At 48.7% G+C, this 25,021-nt stretch overlaps 1 protein-coding gene across 1 annotated transcript in view; it reads right to left on the bottom strand.

Annotated features, from left to right (window-relative positions):
- Window positions 1-25,021, bottom strand: part of LOC120944309 (protein mono-ADP-ribosyltransferase PARP9-like) — a 69,907-nt gene that overhangs the window by 5,176 nt on the left and 39,710 nt on the right. Inside the window, exons 5-7 of the mRNA XM_040358343.1 lie at window positions 23,548-23,614; window positions 6,540-7,097; window positions 2,863-3,005 (exon numbers count right to left, since the gene is read on the bottom strand). Coding sequence (XP_040214277.1) covers window positions 2,863-3,005; window positions 6,540-7,097; window positions 23,548-23,614 — 768 coding nt within the window. The remainder of the gene's footprint in view (window positions 1-2,862; window positions 3,006-6,539; window positions 7,098-23,547; window positions 23,615-25,021) is intronic.

Below are 25,021 nucleotides of genomic sequence, written 5' to 3'. Positions count from 1 at the left end.
ATGGGGCCTTAGTGCCTATAAAGTCCTTCTTTTCTTGATTTATCATTTGGATGTGGCACATTTTTAGAGACATTTACTGATACATTTTTGTTAAAACTTTTAGTGGGGACAACTCAGAGCGTCCGCTTGAAGTTCTAGCAGCCAGGAGAAAACAGAACAAACCGTGGTATGAACTCAGGTAAGCTAGTGCCCACCGCACTTACGATTCCCGGGATCTCTCTCTAGATGGGGCCCGCGATTTCCTCTGCTGTCTCAGGGAGCGTGCTGGGAAGGAGCCCCTGGGTCCTGTGGGGCCAGGGCGGCCTGTGGAGCTCGTCAAAAGCTGAAGCCAATTGGGTACCTGGATGGGCACCACCTTGAGAAATGTGAACAGGTCCGGCAGGTCAGCGGGAGTAAGGAGGGTGAAGGAAGTGGACTATTTTCTGAAGGTAACCGTTAACGGGTATCTCCACCCGTACGTACTTCCCTGATCCCTAGCCAGGTTTAGGAGCGGGCACAGACGGGTACAACGCTGCAGGGTAGCCCGGGAAAGGTCAGGCAGGATCTTGATGGCTGCACCGTCAAAGTCCACCTCCCCGTACTCCCATGCTTTGCGGAAAATTTGTTCTTTCAAGAGATATCTATGAAGGCGGCACACCACGTCTCTGGGCCTATCAGGGTCTGACGATCTTGGCCCCAGGGCCCTGTGGACCCTGTCCAGCTCGATGGTGGTCTGTGGGGAAGCCAGGACTTGCTGGAAAATGGCAATCACCGTTTCTTAGAGGTGTTCAGTGCCTGTGGCTTCCGGGAGGCCTTGGAGCCGCAGATTGTTCTTGCGGCTCCTGTCTTTCAAATCTTCCATGTGGGGTTGGAGCGCGACCGTTGATTCCGCCTGGGCCACGTGTGATTGCTCCAAGGGTCCCATTCTGGCTTCTAGTGAGGAGATAGATGACTCTCTGGCATCCACTCTGTCAGTCAGGGAGCTGATCTCCATTCTAACCGCCTGTATGTCCCTGTGGTGTGACTCTTCCACCCGCTGTATTAGGGTTTCAATGTCCTGCTTTGTGGGCAAGGCCTGAAGGAGCGCCCTGAGTTCCCCATCTATGTAGGCCGGTTCCTGTCTGACAGGGGAGGCTGCCACCTCTGACATTTCTGGGCAGAGGAGTGCGGGGATCCCCGAGAGGGAGTCTGAGTCAGGGGAAGACCCGGACGGGGACGGTGGTTCTAATAAAGAATGACTATCCGGGCCGAGACCACGAGGTGCCGCAGCTATGGCGCCTGGGGAGGTGTGGGTCGCGTTCCGGTCCGTGTGTCGACGATCGTGTCCGGTACCATTTAGTTTCTAGCATGCCGTTAGATGAGGATGTATATGGCAGGTTTTGTCGAGATAGGCAGGGGGATGCCAGGAGCTCACCAGAAATGCGTCTTCATCCAGCCATGTCCAGTCCACGCCCCCCATCGGACACTTTTGACGCTATTTTGCGACCATTCACATTTATACAGCGATCAGTGCTATAAAAATGCACAGATTACTGTGTAAATGACACTGGCAGGGAAAGGGTTGACCACTAGGGGGCAAGGAAGGGGTTAAGTGTGTCCTAGGGAGTGATTCTAACTGTGAGGATAGGCTACCAGTAACACGACACTGATCACTGCTCCCGACACACGGCAGTCTATGGGAAGCTTCCCAGCTTGCAATCAGCCGATTGCAAGTTGGGAAGCTGATTTGCCTGTGTTCAGGGCGTGTTTGTGGCGCAATCAATGCGCCCGCATGGGGGCAGCTCATGTGGCCGGGTCACCTCTGCCAGGGACACACCTCTTCCTTCCAGGGACACGCCACTTCCTTCCAGGGACACGCTACTTCCTTCCAGGGACACGCCACTTCCTTCTTCATGTCACTTCCTTCCAGGGACACGCCACTTCCTTCCAGGGACACGCCACTTCCTTCTTCATGTCACTTCCTTCCAGGGACACGCCACTTCCTTCCAGGGACACGCCACTTCCTTCTTCATGTCACTTCCTTCCAGGGACACGCCACTTCCTTCCAGGGACACGCCACTTCCTTCTTCATGTCACTTCCTTCCAGGGACATGTCACTTCCTTCCAGGGACACGCCACTTCCTTCCAGGGACACGCCACTTCCTTCCAGGGACACGCCACTTTCTTCCAGGGACACGCCACTTTCTTCCAGGGACACGCCACTTCCTTCTTCATGTCACTTCCTTCCAGGGACACGCCACTTCCTTCTTCATGTCACTTCCTTCCAGGGACACGCCACTTCCTTCCAGGGACACGCCACTTCCTTCCAGGGACACGCCACTTCCTTCCAGGGACACGCCACTTCCTTCTTCATGTCACTTCCTTCCAGGGACACGCCACTTCCTTCCAGGGACACGCCACTTCCTTCCAGGGACACGCCACTTCCTTCCAGGGACACGCCACTTCCTTCTTCATGTCACTTCCTTCCAGGGACACGCCACTTCCTTGCAGGGACACGCCACTTCCTTCCAGGGACACGCCACTTGTGTGCTTTGACATGTTTTTCATTCGACAAATGTGCCCAAAAAAATCTGTACCAAGGCCAAACATTCTGGGGGGGGGGGGGGTGCAGGGACATTTGGGGGATTTCTGGTGTCATTAGGATTTGAAAAGGAGCCAAACATATCTCTGTGATAATAAATTTATATCATCTCTATCTGAAATTACAAGACAGTTTTTTGGCGTCATCAGTCATATTTCCAATATCAATTCCGAAATTTCCCCATCTCGGGGGAGGCAAACTTTTCAGCACAACTCTACATATACACACTTCATTTTTTATCTACAGCTTAGTGAATTGAACCCTATGACTGCCAACCAATTGTAATCTATTCATTGTATTACCTTGACCAGTGTAAGCTTTTCTCTTTTAAATTTATTGACTAGGTCCTGGAATTCCTGACTGTCTGAATCCACTGGAGTGACCTGCGAGATCCAATCGTCAGGATGGCGCCTCTTCTGGACATCCTTGGAACTGTTCAACAAAGCTACAGAAAGAAAACGTTACCAAAGTCCGGGTTTATACCAGTCACAGGTACAGGTCACTTTGTCAATGAGACATTGGATTGTCCCCACCCCCGAACACATCTAGTAAAAACTTATCTTTATGAATAACCCAAATTTACCCCCAAACCTCCCTATGCACCTCTAGATCACCTCTCAGAATCATTTTTCTTTACACCGTTCCTGTACCGAGAAGCCACTTTTATTATTTCCTGTGATATCATCACCAGGTTTGTACAATTCTTATAAGGACAGCTGTTGGGATTAGCAGGATTGCCTAGGATAGTTCCTATTAAGCTAGGCACCCCCCCTCCCCAGAACTACATCTTCCAAGAGCCCTTCTATGCTCAGTGGGATTATTGAGATGGGGGGTGTGCTGAGATTATAATCAGGGAGTGGTTATTGAGATGGGAGGGATTAAAGGGGTTGTAAAGGTACAATTCCCCCCCCCCCCTTCCTTTACCTCAGTGCAGTCCTCCTTCACTTACCTCATCCTTCCATTTTGCTTTTAAATGTCCTTATTTCTTCTGAGAAATCCTCACTTCCTGTTCTTCTGTCTGTAACTCCACACAGTAATGCAAGGCTTTCTCCCCGGTGTGGAGTGTCGTGCTCGTCCCCTCCCTTGGACTACAGGAGAGTCAGGACGCTCTCTACGTTGCAGATAGAGAAAGGAGCTGTGTGTTGGTGGGCGTCCTGACTCTCCTGTAGTCCCAGGGAGGGGGCCAGCACGACACTCCACACCAGGGAGAAAGCCTCGCATTAAAGTATTCTTTGGAGATTTGAAGAAATGTGCATGTACTGCAGGGATGTACTGAATAGATTTATTTTGCCCAAAAAAACTGACTCTACAGTCCGTCTTCATCCAATTCCCCCCATAGGGGAGAGCGGCTCTCTGACAGGTCGGTCCCTGCACAGTGTGCAGAGACTGACCTGTCACCTGCCGGCTCAGCGGGCTCAGCGGGGATCAATGGAGTGATCCCTGCTGAGCAAAGCGGAGCCCGTACACGGACACGTCCGTGTAAAAAGGGCCCATACACTTTAAAATAAATTGAAACCTTGAGTTTGGCTTTAACCACTTGCTTACTGGGCACATAAACCCCCCTCCTGCCCAGGTGAAATTTCAGCTTCCGGCACTGCGTCGCTTTAACTGACAATTGCGCGGTCGTGCAACGTGGCTCCAAAACAAAATTGGCGTCCTTTTTTTCCCCACAAATAGAGATTTATTTTGGTGGTATTTGATCACCTCTGCGGTTTTTATTTTTTGCGCTATAAACAAAAAAAGAGCGACAATTTTGGAAAAAAAAAATACAAGATTTTTTACTTGTTGCTATAATTATGGCGGACACTTTTGACACATTTTTGGCACCATTCACATTTATACTGCGATCAGTGCTATAAATATGCACTAATTACTGTATAAATGTGACTGGCAGGGAAGGGGTTAACACTAGGGTGTGAGGAAGGGGTTAAATGTGTACCCTGCATAGTGTTCTAACTGTGTGGGGGGAGGGGGGTGACTGTGGAGGTGACCGATCTGTGTCCTTATGTACAAGAGAAACAGATCCGTCTCCTCTCTCCCTGACAGGACGCTGTCTGTGAGAGCCGGCAATGAGAAATTATCTCATATGTAAACATATGAGATCATCTCTCATTGGCCGAACAGATCGCCTACCGAACGGCCACTCCGATTGGCCGTTCACGGCGATCTGTGATTGGCTGTGTCCAAGGGACACGGCCAGCACAGAGTTTCCCCGCTGCGCGCTCGGGGAACGAGGAAAGGGGCGGACGTCAATTGACATCCACTTGGATTTTCAGGCCCGCGCCGTAGCCGTCATTCGGCTATAGCGCGGGCCTCAGGTGGTTAAATAAATTAAAGAAGGTCTTCAGTCTGAAAAAAAAAAAAAAAGTCAGCAGCTACAAATCCTGCAGCTGCTGACTTTTAATATAAAGACACTTGCCAATTGGCTTTGGGTGCTGACATTGTAAGGGAAACTTCACTTCCGGTTTCCTACTGCACTTACGTGACTCGCATTGCGATTTCTGAATGGCCCCACTGTCTTCTGGGACCTGTGTGTGTCCCAGAAAGCAGGGGGGGGGGGGGACCTGAAATGCACATAGATCAGTGTTTTCTTACCCAGAAGCGGGAGCGGGTACCTGTCAAAACCAGGTACCCGCTCCCCAACAAAAAGTGCCAAATGTGGCAGTGGGGGAGGTGCAAACAAGCAGAGCTCTGCTTTAACTTGGGCCCAGCTAGCCCAAACAAGCTAACTCACATGCCTCTGTCAGTGCTGCATGTACTGTATCTGGCCTCAGCTACAGCGCTGTGTTCTGGCTGTGGGACAGAATTTTCCCAGCCCGCTTCCAGAAAAAAAATAAAAAAAATCGAGTTGGGCTGGGCTCTGTTCATCCATTCACAGGAAGCTTTGTATTTTGTGAATGAATACAAGGCTTCCTCTGATTGGTTATGGGGGAGAGATTGTGGCATCATCTGACCACCTCAGTCAATCAGGAGAAGTCTTGTATTCAGGGGCAGACTGACCATTCGGGCAGTGCCCCATGCCACTAGGGGGCCCCCATCAGGGTTGCCAGCCTCAGTAAAACCAGGGACAGTATGTAAAAATCTGTGTTTTTTTACATCTGTCCCTGAAATGTTCCTTACCGACATCCTTTTGATCTAAAAATCCCAAGATTATAGGTGCCCCGCCTCTCCAGTACCTTCTCAGTTTGTGTCTGTGTATTATGTGCATGTATACTGTATGTGTATTCTGTGTGTATGTATACTGTGTGTGTATATTGTGGGCTAGATTCACAAAGAGATATCTCCTGATACGCCATCGTATCTGAGAGCCGACGGTCGGATCTATGCGACTGATTCATAGAATCAGATTCCGCATAGATCTCCCTAAGATCCGACTCGTGTAAGTGACTTACACCGTCGGATCTTAGGCTGCAATCTCCCGCCGGCCGCTAGGTGTCGCCTTGTTTTTTTACGCGTCGGATATGCAAATGAGGAGAACCGCCGATTCAGAAACGAACGCCCGCCCGTCGCTTTTTTTTTTACGTCGTTTGCGTTCGGCTTTTTCCGGCGGATAGCTACCCCTGCTATATGAGGGGTAGCTAATGTTAAGTATGGCCGTTGTTCCCGCGCCGAGTTTCAGATTTCTACGTTGTTTGCGTAAGTCGGTCTGGAATACGGATGGCCGCAATTGACGTTGCCGCCGAAAACAATGACGTCCTAGCGACGTCATTTGGAGCATGCGCACTGGGAAATTTCGCCGGCGGCACATGCGCATCCTACACTCCCCCTAGGAATTTGAATTCCGCCGGGGGAGTTACGATCCGCCGGTGTAAGTTTCGAGGTAAGTGCTTTGTGAATACTGCACTGGCCTCGCAAAAGTGCACCGGCGGATCGTAAATCACATAGATTACGCGGATCTAAAGATCCGCTAATCTATGTGAATCTAGCCCAGTGTGTCTGTGTATGTATACTGTCTACTAAACCGTTTTGCTGTACTTACTCCGCCTCACCAGCTGAACTGCTCCGTCCTTCCCCTCCGCCTTTTGGTTCTTCATAAAGATCACATGATGGGGCTCTGATTTCAGTGTGATGTCACTCTGGGTCACAAAGGCTTTCTCTATCTCTCGGTTGGCTTTGGGTGGATATTTCTGGGCTCCGCAATCGTTTTCATAGAGCCAAACCACAGCCTCCTCCAAAAGCTCCTCCTCCAGCGTCACAGCGTGCTTCTCCTGTACATCTAAGAGAAGTCGCTCCGCCTCAACGACTCCTTTGACCTTTTCCTGGGGGCGACCATCGATCTCTAGAAGAGACTTCCCGTTACTCAGCTTCTCCTCAATGAAGACATCCGGGAAATCGGGAGATGAGAGAAAATCGTGTTCCTCTTGTCCAAACAGAAGGACGAGGTTATTGTGTATGGAGACGGGGTGAGTGTGGAGAACGTTCTTCAGCCAGACCTCGGCCTCCTCAGCATCTTCATCACTGGCTGCATTAATGATCAAATGTGGGGTTTCTGAATCACGTGAATTCGAAGACTTGTCACTGATATCAGCTCCTGGATCTGTAAGCAGAAAACAGCAACAATGTAACTGCCGCTCACTGAGACTCAACTATATGAAAAGACTGATCATAAGAAACTTCATATTGTCAACAGTAGGGATGAGTAGGGACTCGAACATCGACTGTTCGTCGAAATACGAACAAAACAGGTCGTTCGCGCCAAATTCGAGTGACGCGCCACGGCCCATAATTCACTGCGGCATTGCGCGCTGATGATTGGCCAAGCATGCTGTATGTCCCGCATGCTTGGCCAATCACAGCGCCGTCATTAAAGAGAGCCGTAATTGGCCAAAGCCAAGGTGGCTTTGGCCAATTATGGCTCAGGGCTTTAGCACACGCCCCACACTATAAAAGGCCGCCTCCAGGGCGGCCTCGTGTAGTGTGTTCCGGGCTTGTTCCAGTTCAGACAGAGAGAGGGAGACAGTGGGCCAGATTCACAAAGAGATACGACGGCGGATCTCCTGATACGACGGCGGATCTCCTGATCCGCCGTCGCATCTCTGAGATCCGACAGTCGGATCTATGCGACTGATTCATAAGAATCAGTTCCGCATAGATCTCCCTTAGATCCGACTGGTGTAAGTGACTTACACCGTCGGATCTTAGGCTGCAATCTCCCGCCGGCTGCTAGGTCTCGCCTCGGTCTTTTACACGTCGGATATGCAAATGAGGAGAACCGCCGATTCAGAAACGAACGCCCGCCCGTCGTTTTTTTTTTTACGTCGTTTGCGTTCGGCTTTTTCCAGCGGATAGTTACCCCTGCTATATGAGGGGTAGCTAATGTTAAGTATGGCCGTCGTTCCCGCGCTGAGTTTCAAATTTTTACGTCGTTTGCGTAAGTCGGTCTGAAATACGGATGGCCGCAATTGACGTTCCCGCCGAAAACAATGACGTCCTAGCGACGTCATTTGGAGCATGCGCACTGGCAAATTTCGCCGGCGACGCATGCGCAGTTAAATCGGTGCGGGAACGCGCCTGATTTAAATTGTACACTCCCCCTAGCCGCGGAATTTGAATTCCGCCGGGGGAGTTACGATCCAACGGTGCAAGTTTCGAGGTAAGTGCTTTGTGAATCATGCACTTGCCTCTCTAAATTGCACCGGCGGATCGTAAATCACATAGATTACGCGGATCTAAAGATCCGCTAATCTATGTGAATCTAGCCCAGTGTCTTTTTCCTAGCTAGAAAGAGCAGGCAGGCTAGTCAGTTAAATTTGCAGTGTGTAGAGGATATACAGTTGTATTCAAAATTATTCAACCCCCACTGAAATTGATTGTTTTGGCCAGTTTGACACTGATTATGATCATCCTGCTTACAATTAAATCAAAGAGGCACGTGTAGGTCAGACAAATATAACATAACATTTATAATGAAATAACCACAAATGTCTTTTCTGTGCTCACATCATTATCAGTTTTATCCAACCCCCAGTTGACATTCAATCTTAGTACTTAGTACAACATCCTTTTACAGTTATAACAGCTTTTAAAAGTGAAGCATAGCTTGACACAAGTGTCTTGCAGCGATCTACGGGTATCTTCACCCATTCGTCATGGGCAAAAGCCTCCAGTTCAGTCACATTCTTAGGCTTGCGCACTGCAACTGCTTTCTTTAAGTCCCACCAGAGGTTCTCCTTCGAATTTAAGTCTGGTGACTGCGATGGCCACTCCAAAATGTTCCAGCCTTTAATCTGCAACCATGCTCTAGTGGACTTGGAGGTATGCTTGGGATCATTGTCCTGTTGAAAGGTCCAACGTCTCCCAAGCCTCAGGTTTGTGACGGACTGCATCACATTGTCATCCAATATCTCCTGGTACTGAAGAGAATTTATGGTACCTTGCACACGCTGAAGCTTCCCTGTACCTGCAGAAGCAAAACAGCCCCAAAGCATGATTGACCCCCCGCCATGCTTCACAGTAGGCAAGGTGTTCTTTTCATCATAGGCCTTGTTCTTCCTTCTCCAAACATAGCGTTGATCCATGGGCCCAAACAGTTCTAATTTTGTTTCATCAGTCCACAGAACACAATCCCAAAACTTCTGTGGTTTGTCCACATGATTTTTGCATACTGCAGTCGACTCTTATTATTCTTTGGAGGCAGCAAGGGGGTGTGCCTGGGAGTTCTGGCATGGAGGCCTTCATTACGCAGTGTGCGCCGTATTGTCTGAGCAGAAACTTCAGTACCCACATCTGACAAATCTTTTCTCAGTTCCTCAGCAGTCACACGGGGACTTTTCTCCACTCTACGCTTCAGGTAGCGCTCAGCAGTCACACGGGGACTTTTCTCCACTCTGCTCTTCAGGTAGCGCACAGCAGTCGAAGTCAGTATCTTCTTTCTGCCACGACCAGGTAGCGTTTCAACAGTGCCCTTTGCATTGAATTTGCGAATGATGCTTCCTATGGCGTCTCTTGGTATGTTTAACATCTTTGCATTCTTCTTATAGCCATTGCCCTTCCTGTGAAGAGTAATCACCTCTTCTCTTGTCTTCCTGGACCATTCTCTTGACTTCACCATGTTTGTAACCACACCAGTAAATGTCTAGAAGCAGCTGAGTATCACAGTCATTTTAAAGCTGCCTAATTGGTGCTTATTAGGCTTTATTGCAGCTCCCTGACATCCACAGGTGTTTTCAATACCTGATTGAAAACACTTCAATGAACCTCTGTTCTTCAGAGTGGTAGTCTTTAAGGGGTTGAATAATTGTGTAAATGAAGAATTCACAAAATAAACATTTACTTCTGTATTACAAAACCAATTGATGTCATTTTAGTTGCATATGGTTCTTTATGAAGTCCTTGTAGGATTTCATTCTGAATACAATTACAAATGTACACTAAATTCCCTAAAACCCTTTACAGCATTGGGGGGTTGAATAATTTTGAACACAACTGTATATACATCCCAGGAGTTGTACATATATTTATACACTGTATAGTTTAGTTAGATTGGTTGTTCCTAATCTGTCAGGCAGTTGATTGTGCTAGCTGCAGTGTTCTCACGTGTTGTATTGCCCGTGTGCTCAGTGCAACTAAACCCACTTGGTGCATAGTGCTAGTGTGCTGCTCATTACTTTGCCCCTAAACCCACTTGGTGTATAGTGAAAGTGTGCTAATTACTTTGCACCTAAACCCACTTGGTGTGTACTGCACGTGCTCTCTGCAGTTTGCACCTAAAGCTACGAGGTGTGTGTACTGACTTTGTCCTCTGCAGGCCATTATAATGTCTGGAAGGACAACAAAGAGGCAGAGAGTCATGAGGGCAAGCAGGCTCTGCATCTAGAGGCAACAGTGCTGGTGGTGGACACGGTGCATCCTCTTCAGCACGTGGCCGTTGCACACGCTCGTCCTTTTCGGGAGCTGGCCGTGTTGAGCCTCAACATGCAGACAAATTGGTAGAGTGGATGACCAAGCCATTCTCATCCTCCTCATCCTCTCTCACCCAGGCTGAGCTTACTTTGTCTGGCAAAGCAGCTGCCAAGGCGTCCTCTACCCTCTGCACAATGGCATCACACAATTCTTCCCTAGTCCCACCGTGTCCTCCTGAGGAGTCCCCCGAACTGTTCCAACACAGTGTTGGGTACATGCTGCATGAAGAAGCGCAACGTTTTGAAGGCTCCGATGATGGAACACAGATAGAGGAAGGCAGTAATGTGAGCCCAGAGAAAGGGGGTGCCCGAGAGAGTTCCCCCAGCTGGAGCATACTGCCAGGTTTGACAGTGATGAGGAGGGAGGGAATGATGAGGTCACTGACTCTACCTGGGTGCCTGATAGGAGAGAGGAGGAGGAGGAACAGGCACATTTCCAAAGAGGCAGGATGCCCTCCAGGGGACAGCTGAAGGGCACCACACCAACTGCATTACATCGCAGAGCTACGCCTGTGCAGGGCGCTGCTGTCTCTCAGCGTTACTGCAAAAGTTCTTTGGTGTGGGCCTTTTTTGAGACATGTGCATCAGATCGCACCACTGCTATTTGCAACATATGTCTCAAGCGTATCTCGCGTGGCCAAAACATCACCCACTTGGGCACCACATGCTTGACCAGACATATGTCGACCTGCCATGCAGTTCGTTGGCAAGCATACCTGAAAGACCCACACCAAAGAACAAAGGGGACCTCCCCTTGCCCCTCATCAGCTGGGATATCCAACCCCACTATACCCTCAGTCCTCTCTGAAGCCTGCACTGATAGGACTGAAGGTGTAGATTTAGGTGTGTCACAACCTAGTAGTATATGCGGGCAATCTACTATCGGTACACCGATGGCAGATTGTAGCAGACAAATTTCCCTGCCCCAGCTGCTGCAGCGCCGAAAGAAGTACTCTCCCAGCCATCCACATGCCCAGCGGTTGAATGCTAGCTTAGCGAAATTGCTAGCACTTCAACTGCTGCCTTTTCAGTTGGTAGATTCTGCCCCCTTCCATGAGTTTGTGGAATGTGCGGTACCTCAGTGGCAAGTTCCCAAACGCCACTTTTTCTCACGGAAGCCGATTCCGGCTCTCTACCGCCATGTGGAAGGCAATGTCCATGCCACGCTGGACAGGGCGGTCAGTGGTAAGGTGCATATTACTGCTGACTCTCTTTCACGGTGCATTGGGTGACTCTGCTGGCAGCTGGGAAGGACGCAGGGCAAGGTACAGTAGTGTTGGAGGTTGTTCCGCCACCACGCCTCCAATACACTACTACTGGTTGTGACACACCTCTCTCCTCCACCCCCTCCTCTTCTTCTTCTTCTGTGGCCTCTTCCTGTGCTGATGTTTCCTCTGAACCAGCCATGCTCCGTAGGCGCACGAGGGTCTACTCAGGAATGCAGGCAAAGAGATGCCATGCGGTGCTAGAGCTGGTGTGCTTGGGAGACAGGAGCCACACTGGGGCAGAGGTTCTGTCAGCTCTGCAGGGGCAGGCTCAGAGGTGGTTGACGCCACGCCAGCTTATGCTAGGAATGGTGGTTAGCGACAATGGCACCAACCTCCTCTCTGCCCTGCAACAGGGACAACTGACCTATGTGCCCTGTTTTGCTCATGTTCTGAATTTGGTGGTGCAGCGGTCCTTGGGCAGGTACCCGGGCTTACAGGATGTCCTGAAGCAGGCCAGGAAAGTCTGTGTGCATTTCCGGAGGTCATATAATGCCACTGCTCGGCTGACAGACCTCCAAAGGGAATACAACCTGCCCAAGAACCGCCTAATCTGTGACATGCCCACCAGATGGAACTCTACATTGGCCATGCTGCAGCGGCTGCACACGCAGCAGAGGGCCATCAATGAGTACCTGTGCCAATATGGCAGCAAAACTGGGTCAGGGGAGCTTGGTTTCTTTTTCCCCACGCCAGTGGGCCTTGATCAGGGATGCATGCACTGTCCTGTCACCATTTGAGGAGGCCACGAGGATGGTGAGCAGTGACAGTGCATGCATCAGTGAGGCTGTCCCGCTTATTCACATGTTGGAGCACACCCTACGTGGAATAATGGACAGGGCCCTTGAGGCAGAACAGAGGGAGGAAGAGGAGGACTTCCTTACCTCTCAAGGCCCCCTTTATCCAGACACTGTTCCTGCTTGCCCACCTAGCACACAGGAAGAGGAGGAAGAGGAGGAGGAGGAGGAGGAGGATGATTGTATCAGCAGCATGGAGGTGGAGCCTAGCACTCAGCATCAGCAGTCTTCAAGGGATCACTTACAGTCCCAAGGAACCCATGGACTTTTACGTGGCTGGGATGAGGTGGCTGCGGATCCTGTCGTCCTCAGTGACCCAGAGGACTGTGCCCCGAATGCCTCAGCAAACCTACGCTGCATGGCCTCCCTGATCCTGCAAAGCCTGCGTAAGGATCCTTGTATTCATGGTATCAAGGAGAGGGATCATTACTGGCTGGCAATTCTCCTTGATCCACGTTACAAGAGTAAGGTTGCGGAGCTTATATTGCCGTCACAGAGGGAGCAGAAGATGAAACATCTTTGGGAGGCCTTGCAGAAAGGTCTGTGCAACGCGTTCCCAGAACCTGGGGGGATTACCAAATCCTGTTCCTGCACAACGTGTTGCTGAGGCTTCGGTGAGTCACAGAAGGAGCGGTGGAGAAGGTGGCCGTCTGACCGATGCGTTCAGACAATGTTTTAGTCCGCAGCCCCAAGGTATGACCGGTTCCAGCAACCATCGCCAGCGTCTGGTTTACATGGTGCGGGAATACCTAGGGGCAAGATCAGACTTGGACACCTTCCCCACCGAAAATCCTCTGGCTTACTGGGTCTTGAGGATGGATCACTGGCCAGAGCCTGCACAGTATGCAATTGAGCTACTGGCTTGTCCTGGATCCAGCGTTCTTTCAGAACGCACATTCAGTGTTGCCGGAGGCTTTGTGACCGATCACAGGGTGCGCCTCTCCACCGACTCCGTCGATCGACTGACCTTCAAAAAAAGGAATCAGGCTTGGATCACCACCAGCTACCAAGCACCTGATGCAGATGTAAGTGAATCATTTTTTTGAAATGTCAGATCCCTTGGAGACTGCGTATGCCGATGCTGAGTGACTGTCCTGTTATGCTGCTGACTCAATATCCTTTTCCTCCTCAATGATCTTGCTGATAGCTAGTAAGAACATTGTTGGTTCTGGGCACCGCCACCAGTGCCTAAGGCCCAATTTTTCTGCCCCTGTTTAACAGGGGCGTACAACAACAATTTTTGATGCAATTCTTTGCATGTGGCTCTTTGCTGCGCTCCAATTACAGTATCTGTGAGGGGTTGCAGTGTTGTGGCACCGCCAGCAGTGCCCAAGGCCCAATTTTTCTGCCCCTGTTCACCAGGGGCGTGTAATTACAATTCTTGATCTAATATTTCACAGCAGGGCGTTCCAGCGCCCACCAAAACTAACTGTAAGGGCTTACAGTGTTGTGGCAACACCAACACCTAGGGCCCAAATTTCTGCAGAGTATATACGGCAGGCCCCTACTTTCAAACATCCAACTTACAAACGACTCCTACTTGCAAATGGAGGGAGACAACAGGAAGTGAGAGGAAATCTACCCCTAGGAAGGGAAATTCTCTTCTGTGAGAGGTGTCTCCTGTCCACTGATGCTTTATCACCAATCCTTGTTTCACAAAAATTCTTTTTTCAAAAAAATCTTTTGTCATTGGCACAGAAAGTGAGGTGCAATCTTCTGAACAGATGCACACAGACAGCAAAACCAATGTTACAGGGGTGATAACCCTTCTCTATGTTTTCAGAAAAGCTTAAAAATAGATTTTATGGCTGAAGCTACACTTGAGGCCTCGTACACACGACCAGACATGTCCGATGAAAACGGTCCGCGGACCGTTTTCATCGGACATGTCTGCTGGCAGAATTTGGTCTGATGTGTGTACACACCATCAGACCAAATTCCACGCGGACAGAAAACGCGGTGACGTGGCGGCGACGATGACGCGGTGACGTGCGCGAACCCGGAAGTTCAATGCTTCCACGCATGCGTCGAATCACTTTGACGCATGCACGGGATTTCAGGCCAGCGGACAATGTCCGATGAGTCGTACTGACCATCGGGCATGTCCGACGGACAGCTTTCCAACGGACATGTTTCTTAGCATGCTAAGAAACTTTTGTCCGCTGGAAACCTGTCCGCTCGGCCAGGAATCCGGTTCGCTAGGCCCTACACACGGTCGGACATGTCCGCGGAAACTGGTCCGCGGACCAGTTTCAGCAGACATGTTCGGTTGTGTGTACGAGGCCTTAAAGAAGTACCAGTTGAAAATTACAAAACAAATTCTACTTAACAACAAACCTACAGTCCCGGTCTTGTTTGCACCGCCTGTATACTGCTGTTCAAAGTATATAGGGCCAAAGGGGCTTGTAATGACCTGGGGGGAGGGGGGCGGGGAAACCCATGCTATTTCTCTCGGCGATTTTCATCCATATTGCAGGGACCAAACATTACATTAAAGCCGCAAGCAGTTCGGCTCATCCCTAGTCAACAGCAACCAATCAGCTTCTAGATACAATTTCTGCAGTCTGGCACTGAAAGGTTTCTATTGGTTAGTAATAGAAAGAACAACGTTTCCTGTCGGCACACTTCCATCAAGATTTCTTCCTGACAGACAATATGTGGATTCTAGTGATGATGGCTTTCTAAACTGCTCAGAAAATGACACCTCCCGAGCAGATCTCACTATTGTGGGCGGGGCAGAGACACAAATTACTGCATTGTGGGAGGGGCAGAGACACAAACTACTGCAGGGAATCTCCCCATTGTGGGAGGGGCAGAGACACAAACTACTGCAGGAAATCTCCCCATTGTGGGAGGAGCAGAGACACAAACTGCTGCAGGAAATCTCACCATTGTGGGAGGGGCAGAGACACAAACGACTGCAGAGAAATCTCCCCATTGTAGGAGGGGCAGAGACAAAAAATAACTAAAACAGACTCTGCTTCTGCTGTGAACTTTGAGGATGAATAACTCTTGAGCACCTGCAGCTACAAAGGTCAGTTAGGGCTTGTTTTAAAGCTCATTTATTGATAAAGAACATGCATATATATGGATGTCCATAGTATGGCCATATGGTTACTCTTAGGAATTGTTGCGCTTTATAATTAAACTGGTGTCTTTAAAAAAAATCTCATTAGCTTTAGCAGGGAACTGTTAAAGTTTTCTCTATTGGGGGCAATTTTTCATTACTTCTGTCCTAAACAAAGGAAATAAAACCGGAGTTAGGCTTACCGGTAACTCTTTTTCCAGGAGTCTTCCAGAACAGCCATGAGATATAGCTCCTCCCTCCGGGACAGGAAACACATTCACCCCCAATTAGAAAAGGCGGTCCTCCAGGCCTCCTCCTCAGTTCATCCAAGAATTCCTGAAGGGCTCTGAAAGACATAATCTACTAACAAACCGTCAGTACATACATCCACTTCCAGTTAATAATATAAACACCGGGTGGGAAGCCAGGCTGTCCTGGAAGATTCCTGGAAAAAGAGTTACCGGTAAGCCTAACTCCGGTTTTACCCTTTCGTCTTCCAGGACAGCCATGAGATGATTGACAAGAAACTTACTTATCAGGGTGGGGTTACTGCTTGGAGGACCCTTCTACCAAATGCCTGATCCTTCTCAGACATCAAGTCCAGGCGATAGTGCTTGGCGAAAGTAGTATAACTTGACCACGTTGCTGCCTTACAAATCTCTTCTGGTGAGGCTCCGGCCCTCTCAGCCCATGAACTCGAAACCGCTCTAGTCGAGTGTGCTTTAACAAACGGGGCTTGTAAGCCCACTAACTCATAAGCCTTGCCAATTGCCATTCTGATCCATCTGGCGATGGAAGATTTAGACGCCTTCTGCCCCTTCTTACTTCCCGAAAAATTAACAAAAAGAGAATTAGACTTCCTAAATTCTTTGGAAGCTTCTAAGTAAATTAAAAGGCATCTCCTAACATCTAGCAAGTTTTGGGATGCTCCCTCTGAGCCTGAGGTGGAACAAAAAGAAGGAAGGACAATGTCCTGTGTCCTATGAAACTTGGACACAACTTTTGGGAGAAAACTGGGGTCTGTTTTCAAAACAATCCTATCCTCAAAAATCAACACAAATGGCTCCATAATGGAAAGCGCCTGTAGCTCACTCACCCGTCTGGCTGAAGTGACTGCCACCAAAAGCACCAGAGAAAGATCCCAAGAAGGACAGGTCGAAACCCTCACTGGCCTTGAAAAAACTTTTCACGAATGGATTATGCTGTAGGGAACACTGCAAGAAGACACTAAGAGCTGCAACCTGCACCTTTAAAGGTACTTGGGGAGATACCCAGATCTACCCCGGCCTGTAAGAAATCTAAGATAGCTGGAATCCCTGGTTGATCTAACCCTTGTTCTCTCAACCATGAACAAAATCTCTTCCAGAATTTGGCATAAATTGCTCTTGTAACTGGCTTTCTGCACTGTAACAAGGTGTTTATTACCCTCTCTGAGAAACCCTGTGCCCTCAACAACTGTTCCTCAGATACCACGCAGTTAGGCTTAGTCTGTCTACCTGCGGGTGCAGAATTGGACCCTGCGAGATCAGATCCTTCTGGATTGGAAGAGGAAATGGAGGGAGAACGCTCAGTTCCTTCAAAATTGCGAACCAGGGTCTCTTTGGCCAAAAAGGCGTGATCAAAATTAAGTCTGTCTCTTCCGACCGAAATTTTTGAAGTACTGCTGCAATCATCCTCACTGGGGGGAAGGTGTAGCAGATGTTGAACTTCCAAGGACCGGAAAAGGCATCTATCATCAAGGCCTGGTCTCTTGGATGTATTGAAAATAATTGGGTTACTTTCCTGTTCTTTTCGGAGGCAAAAAGATCTACTTCCGGGAGACCCCATCTCTGTGTTATCTGAGAGAATACCTCCCTGTTTAGGGACCACTCGTCCTGTCTCACTGGCTGGCGACTTAAATAATCTGCCAGAGAATTTTGAGTACCCTTTAGGTGGACTGCTGTTAGTGAAGACAAGTTGGTCTCCGCCCAGGAGAGGATCTTGTTGGATATCTCCTGAAGAGCAGGACTTCTTGTCCCTCCCTGCTTGTTCAAGTAAGCGACCGTAGCTGCGTTGTCTGTGCGAACTTGCAGGTGCTGTCCTGCCAACCTTCCCTGGAACGACTCGATCGTCCTTAGAATCGCTAAAAGCTCTCTTTGGTTGGAAGAGCGATTTGCGTCCACTGGAGACCATGCCCCCTGGGCCACTGCCTCCTCTAGGTGGGCTCCCCAGCCCCAGGCACTGGCGTCTGTGGTCACTACTACTTCCACAGGGAAGGACCAGTCTAGACCTTTGTCCAGATTGTGATGAACTCGCCACCACCACAATGTCCTTTTTACTCTGGCTGAGATTGGGATCTGTGACTCTAAATCCTGGCTCTGGCCACTCCAGAGACGAAGCATAAGTTCCTATAATGGACGTTGATGATATCTTGCCCAAGGAACTGCTGGGAAGCAAGACGTCATGAACCCCAGCACCCTCATCACTTCTCTGACCGAAGTCAACTAATTGGACTGTAACTGGGCTACCGCTTGATCTACCTTGACAATCTTCTCGTCGGGGAGATACATTTTTCTCTTTACCGAAGAGATCTTGTACCCTAAGTACACGACCTCCTGGGACGGAACCAACTGTGACTTGTCCCGGTTGATTATCCATCCGAGTGAGGAGAGAAAATCCTGTGCTACCTGTAAATCCTTCTCTAGCTGTTCAGCCGATCCTGCTACAAACAGGAGATCGTCTAGATATGGGATTACTGTGATAGCTTGGTCCCTCAGTGGGGCAAGAGCCTCTGCCAGAACCGTGGTAAAGATTCTCGGGGACGAGGATAGCCCAAAGGGAAGGGATTGGAATTGAAAGTATTGAATCCTTAAATTCACCCTTACTGCCACCCTGAGGAATCTTTGGTAATCTGGATGTATAGGGATGTGCAGGTAAGCATCCCTGAGATCCAGGGTCGCCATGTAACACCCTGGGAACAGACATCTTGTTACTGTAAAAATCGACTCCATCCTGAACCTCTTGTACTTTACAAATTTGTTCAGGGGCCGGAGGTTCAGGATCATCCTGAACTTCCCTGATGTTTTTTTTACGATAAAGACATGGGAATATACTCCCTGTCCCTGCTCCTCCTGGGGTACTGGAATTAGGACTCTTTGATCTACCAACTCTCCCAGAGACAGCAAAAGAGCCTCTGCCTTCGCTTTTTCCCTGAGTGGCTGAGTTACCATGAAGTTTAAGTGAGGCAGTGACGCAAACTCCAGCTTGTATCCGTTCTTTATCAGATCTAATATGAACGGGCTTGAGGTTGCCTTGGTCCATTGTGGGAGGAACTGCCCCAACCTTCCTCCCACGGGGACACAGGAGTCACTGCGGTTTAGGGGTGGGTTGAGGAGGATTGAATAGGATTCCTCCTCTACCACGTCCCTTGTGACCAGCCCAGTGCTTCTTGGGTTGGCCCTCTTTCTTTTGGTTCTGGTGCCAAATGCCTGATCCCTTGAAGCCACGAAAAAAAGCCTTTCCTTCTGTCTTTTTCTTCTTTTCAGGAAAAGCTTTTTTCCTGTCTTGAGTTCGCTCCAACGCCTCCTGGAGGCCGGATCCGAAGAGGTGGTCTCCAGAAAACGGCAACCCACACAACTTCAACTTTGAGGCAGCATCACCAGTCCAAGTCTTCAGCCATACAGATCTTCTGGCTGCATTAACAAGAGCTGCTGACCTGGCAGCTAACTTTACCGACTCCTCGGAGGCGTCCGCTAAGAATCCTACTGCTTTGAATAAGAGCGGAAAGGATTTCAGGAGCTCCTGTCTGGAGGTACCTGCCAAAATGTGCGCCTGTAACTGAGTGAGCCACTCCAAATTCCTAGCGACACAAGTAGCCGCGAGAGCTGGCTTTAAACCTATAGAAGAGGCGTCCCAAGCTCGTTTTAACAGCAGGTCCCCCCTCTTGTCCATTGGATCCCTAAGGGAACCCAGATCGTCAAAGGCCAGATCGGTCTTTCTGGAAACTTTGGCTAAAGGGGCATCCAACTTAGGAACCTTGTTCCAGGGATGAGACATATCTGATTCAAACGGGAACCTCCGTTTGAGGCTGCCTGAGAAGAAAGGTCTTCTCTTAGGTTGTTCCCATTCACGCAGAATCATATCGATTAAAGACTTATGAACCGGGAAAACCTTGGTTCTGTTCGCATTCCCTTGATACATAAGGTCATGCTTTGAGAGCTGAACCTGTTCTTCTTGGATCTCTAAAGTATCATAAATAGCATTTAGCAGATCCCCAACGTCATCCAACGATAATTTGTATCTGGCCGCCCTGGAGGAATCCTCTTCTCCCTCTGATTCATATGCTGAACCTGCCTGAGAGGAAGCAACTGATCTGGGAGTCCTCTCCCTACCCTCCTGCTCCTGAACATGTAAGGAAGGAACACTAGAGGCCCTAGGTAGGGACGGGGCCGGACCCTGCATCCTCTCCATCAGTCCTTTAAACGACTGAAACGTGGATGCAATTTCATCCTTCACAGATGACAACATTTGGTGACAAGTGGTTACTGAATTATCCTTAACCAAACTATTGACACAATCAGGACATAAAGGCTTATCCCAGTTAGAACTTAGCTTTGTCCCACACACGGCACATTTCTTTCTAGGAGGCTGGTTTTGAGTTTTGTCATGGGCCTTAACCTGTTGAAAAAACAGAACAGTGGACCATATTATAACCAGCTAAAAACCTTATACACCTCTGTGAAAGGTTCCTAGAAAAAGTGCCCAACCCTCCACCAAACAGGCTCACCACCTAGGGGGGGTATTTGGGGCTAACAAGACCCCCGCCCAACAGAGTAAGCCATGTGCTATCACCAGGCCTTACCTGAGAGGCACCGGTGCCTGTTGAACCAGGATCTGAGATAGCCGCTGCTGCGTCCATGGTTCGCTGTGTTTTTTGTCCAGCACTCTGGACTGCACTGGCGCCGGGTTCCTTTAAGCCACCTCTGCGCCCTTTTTGGAAACAGGAACGATGTTTCCGGGCGCCCCCTGATGACGCGCTTCCGCCGGAACGCATGGTCTCCGCCCCCCTGCGCAGATCCCAGAAGCGCTGCACGTGGATACGACGGCGTCTCTCGCCCTCTTTAGCCACCGCCATCCAGGATCTTAACCAGGGGACGGAATCCCGTCGTCAACGGGGTCCGACTCTCGCTGAGCTCCCGGCGGAGGTGACTTCAGCCACGCTCTCTACCCCTAGGGCCAGAGGAGTGCTGAAGGAAAGAAGAGAAAAAAGGTAGGTTTGCTCTACACAGAAATAAAAAGACACGTTCCCAATGTGCTTCTCCTTCCCGTCCGGCAGGATTCTCAGGAAACACAAAAAAACTGAGGAGGAGGCCTGGAGGACCGCCTTTTCTAATTGGGGGTGAATGTGTTTCCTGTCCCGGAGGGAGGAGCTATATCTCATGGCTGTCCTGGAAGACGAAAGGGTAAAAATATATTAATTAGAGAGATTTTTTATAAAGATGCAATGTTTAAATTAACACATCTTCACAGATAGGCCCCTTTGAGTCTCCTATGTGGTACATCCAGATGGATCAGTAAGTTTGGGGATGGAATACAACAATAGAGCGGGCATTTACTTAACGAGCCTGCGTTACTGGTATACAGAGTGTGTGGACACAGGACTGGCAGCCTCTGCACATCACCGGACTTCCGTGTGTAGTCTCCCGGGGGTTTAGTCAGGGAGCCTTTTGCCAAATTCCTTGTCAGGAGTAGCTACTGTAGTTAATTGCTAGGGATCCATTGATTGGCCAGGCACCTGAAGGTATTAGATTGAGAAAGACAACTCAAGAACAGGTTAGGGGTATCTCAACCAATGGGCAGGGATTTTGTTGAATATATATTTGGGGGAAGTCAGGTGATCTGTGTTCTTGTGTGCCACCCGGACCGCCATCTGAGTGGGCGAGTTTTGTTTGCCCCGGGGCTGCTGGGCTGGAGATTGGGCACATCTGGCTGCCAGGCTGTGTGAGGGCCTATCCTGAAGTAAGAGAGCTACGGCTTGCAGTCCAACTAGAAGTGACGGTTCTGTCAGCCGGAGAACCTGTCGTGGTCGGAGGTAGAAGGGAAGCTGTCGCCACAAAGGGACCAACCACCTTATTACCAGGGACCACATTGAGTAGCTGAAGCAAGTACCAGAACCATATTCTCGGCACGGTGGAGTATCGGGAAACTTCAGTGGTTTTCAAGCCAGGGACCCAACCAGCAGAGGTGACACTTGCAGAGCAGCCTTGTGTATCAAGCCAGGGACTGAGCCGGCCAGTGGGGTGAAGCTTAAGATAGGATGACCAGACGTCCCCGGTTTCAGGGGACAGTCCCTGGATTGAGGACACTGTCCTTGGACCAAGTCTGTCCCCGGTTTTGTCCCCGGATTGGATTTGAACATTGGCTGGGGCAATTTCAAAGACAGTTAGTGCAGAATAAAAAGAAAAAATATTTGAATTACACACCCCTCTCCACCGCTCCTACTAGCTTAGGGGGGTGTATTTTTTCCCATTATCTGTACCCCTTTCTGATGATCGTGTGCTGGTCGGAGTGGAGGGAATATTTCTTCAGTTTTAGGTGCGTGCCCATTCAGCTTCGCTCACATGTTCTTCTCAAGTCCCGGGCTGCCTGCTTAACTCCTTGCCTTACCTGGCGGAGTGATCTTCCTCCCTACCCAGTAGTAGCCGGGGCCCAGAGAGTGAGACTTGACAGGCTGTAAGGCGGGCGGCAGCGGCGATGGTCAGAGTCGCTGATTGCCACCATTACTAGTAAAAAAAAAAATTCATAAAAAAAAAATCTGGTCACCTTAGCTTAAAGTGGAGTTCCACCCATTTATTTATGTTTGTCTGTGCTGCATGCTCTAATCTCATAGTGTTCAGAATGGACAATTTTTATTTAATTTGTTGCTTGTAAATACCTTTATTTTGTAGTCCTTCATTACTTCCTCCTCCTTATTTGCCTAGGCTATTTGCAAGGGTTTCTGGGATAGGCATCATGTTTCCCAGTAGTCCTTGCAAACCTGACTGAAACCTATTACATTGCTTGTGCACTGAGCATGTGCGAGATATGCAAAGCTGAAATCCAGGAAGTCATACAGTCTGGCTTCATGATGCCCACACTTAAGATGGCCACGGTCTATTTCTAGATTATAAACTATCTAAATGCTGTAACAACCTAACAAAACAGACCTTAGTTTACAGACTAACTTTACTAGAATACATTAAGCTTGTGTATTACAGGGGTATGTATATTTAAAAAGTGAAATTGTGGGTGGAACTCCCCTTTAAGAAGTATCTGGAGTGCCAAGCTAGGGACCCAGCAGGGAAACGGGGGTGACACTTGAGGGAGAAACCACTGCAAAAGCCTTGAGCCATCTAGCAACACATAGCTGACAGTGGTTTCATTACCATATGCTAATTAACTAGGCACTTCACTTAAACCAGCCTATATGAACAGACTATTTGGCAACAAGGCTTCAACAAAGTACATTACACATTATCCTAACCACAGAACACCTTAAACAATAGCAGGAGACCCCAGTAACAGCCTGTCCGGCTCCTACCTACAATAGTCTATGAGGCAAAGCTCATACAAAGTCCCAGCAGATCTTCATGTATTTCTTGAGGGAAATTGTTGATGAATATCACTGTCCCAAGTGAAGAATTTCCAAACACAAACCACACATGCTGAGTCCGGTGTGGTTGTACGGTGAGGTGGGTTAAGCAGACCCAACTGGGGTTCTCGGTCACCCTGTGCCCCTTATAAACACAGGATGACTTACACATAAGAGGGGCCGGGAGCTGGACAAGGAGTCTCCAGAGCTCTCCAAGGTAAGCCGAGTTCCACAAGCCCCCCGCCCAAAGTGACTCCCGTCACACTTCATAATCTTTGTATTCTGTTACAGTGCTACCACTGAGGGGCATACAAAGTAAAGTTTATAGGGCAATAAAAAACCTCTCACCTCTCCGCTCTGTAGTGCCTCCAGTATTCATGATGGTGCGATACAAGTCCATTTGATACCGAAAAGCCTTCAAATAAAAGTCAAAGAAATTCTGAACTTTAGGCAGATATAAAAAATCACTAAACTATCTTGAGGGCCACAAACTAAAAATACTATTTTTCATATTCAAAGCAAAGTCCCCATCCACCCACGTCTCCATGCTTTACCTTTCTGAGAATTTACTTTGAAAAAACAGCCCCCTAGCATTTCTAGCCACGGCCATCTTGAGTAAAAAGCAGATGATTCATGTAGTATTTACTTCCTGCAATCAATCTGCTCTTAGCTCAGGCATGCCGGCAAGAGGGTGTGGCTTAGCTGAGAAAGCCCCTCTTTCCCTTCCCATGAAGACTCCTGGGGTGCATGACATCATTTTGGCCTAGGCCAGCGACCAGAAAACAACTGAAGAAATAAAAAAAAAACAATGAAATATTACAAGTAAAAAATAAATAAATAAAAATAAACACCTTCCTAGATTTACTAATGCTAGGATTGCATGTAAACATAAAATAAAAAAAACACATTAATAAAATACTATTTTCACAGTCTTTATCAAAGACTGTCATGGTGATTGAAAGAGTTTAGTTCTGCTTTAACTGCTTGCCGACCAGCCGCCGCAGTTATACGGCAGCAGGTCGGCTCTGCTGGGCGAGATCACATAGCTATACGTCATCTCGCGATTCAGCCCCCCCGCTCGCCCCTGGTCCCGACGCGCGTGTCAGGCGCGATCGCTCGTTACAGAGCGAGAACCGGGAGCTGTGTGTGTAAACACACAGCTCCCAGTCCTGTCAGGGGGACAAATGACCTATCGTCTGTTTATACAATGTATGAAAAGCGATCAGTCATTTCCCCAAGTCAGTCCCACCCCCCCTACAGTTAGAACACACCCAGGGAACATACTTAACCCCTTCCCCGCCTCCTAATGTTAACCCCCTTCCCTGTCAGTGGCATTTTTATAGCACTGATCGCTATAAAAATGCCAACGGTCCCAAAAATGTGTCAAAAGTGTCCGATGTGTCCGCCATAATGTCGCAGTACCGATAAAAACCGCTGATCGCCCCCATTACTAGTAAAAAAAATTAAAAAAATTAATTAATAAAAATGCCATAAAACTACCCCCTATTTTGTAAACGCTATAACTTTTGCGCAAACTAATCAATAAACGCTTTTTGCGATATTTTTTTACAAAAAATACGTAGAAGAATACGTATCGCCCTAAACTGAGGAAAAAAAACGTTTTTTTGGGGGGATATTTATTACAGCAAAAAGAATATTCATTTTTTTCAAAATTGTCGCTCTATTTTTGTTTATAGCGTAAAAACTAAAAACCGCAGAGGTGATCAAATACCACCAAAAGAAAGCTCTATTTGTGTGGGAAAAAAGGACCTTGTTTGGGAGCCACGTCGCACGACCGCGCAATTGTCAGTTAAGCAACGCA

The sequence above is a fragment of the Rana temporaria genome, chromosome 6, assembly GCF_905171775.1.
Source record: "Rana temporaria chromosome 6, aRanTem1.1, whole genome shotgun sequence".
Classification (NCBI taxonomy): Eukaryota; Metazoa; Chordata; class Amphibia; order Anura; family Ranidae; genus Rana; species Rana temporaria.
The sequence above is the reverse complement of the archived record's forward strand: the minus strand, read 5'-3'. Positions and strand labels throughout refer to the sequence as shown.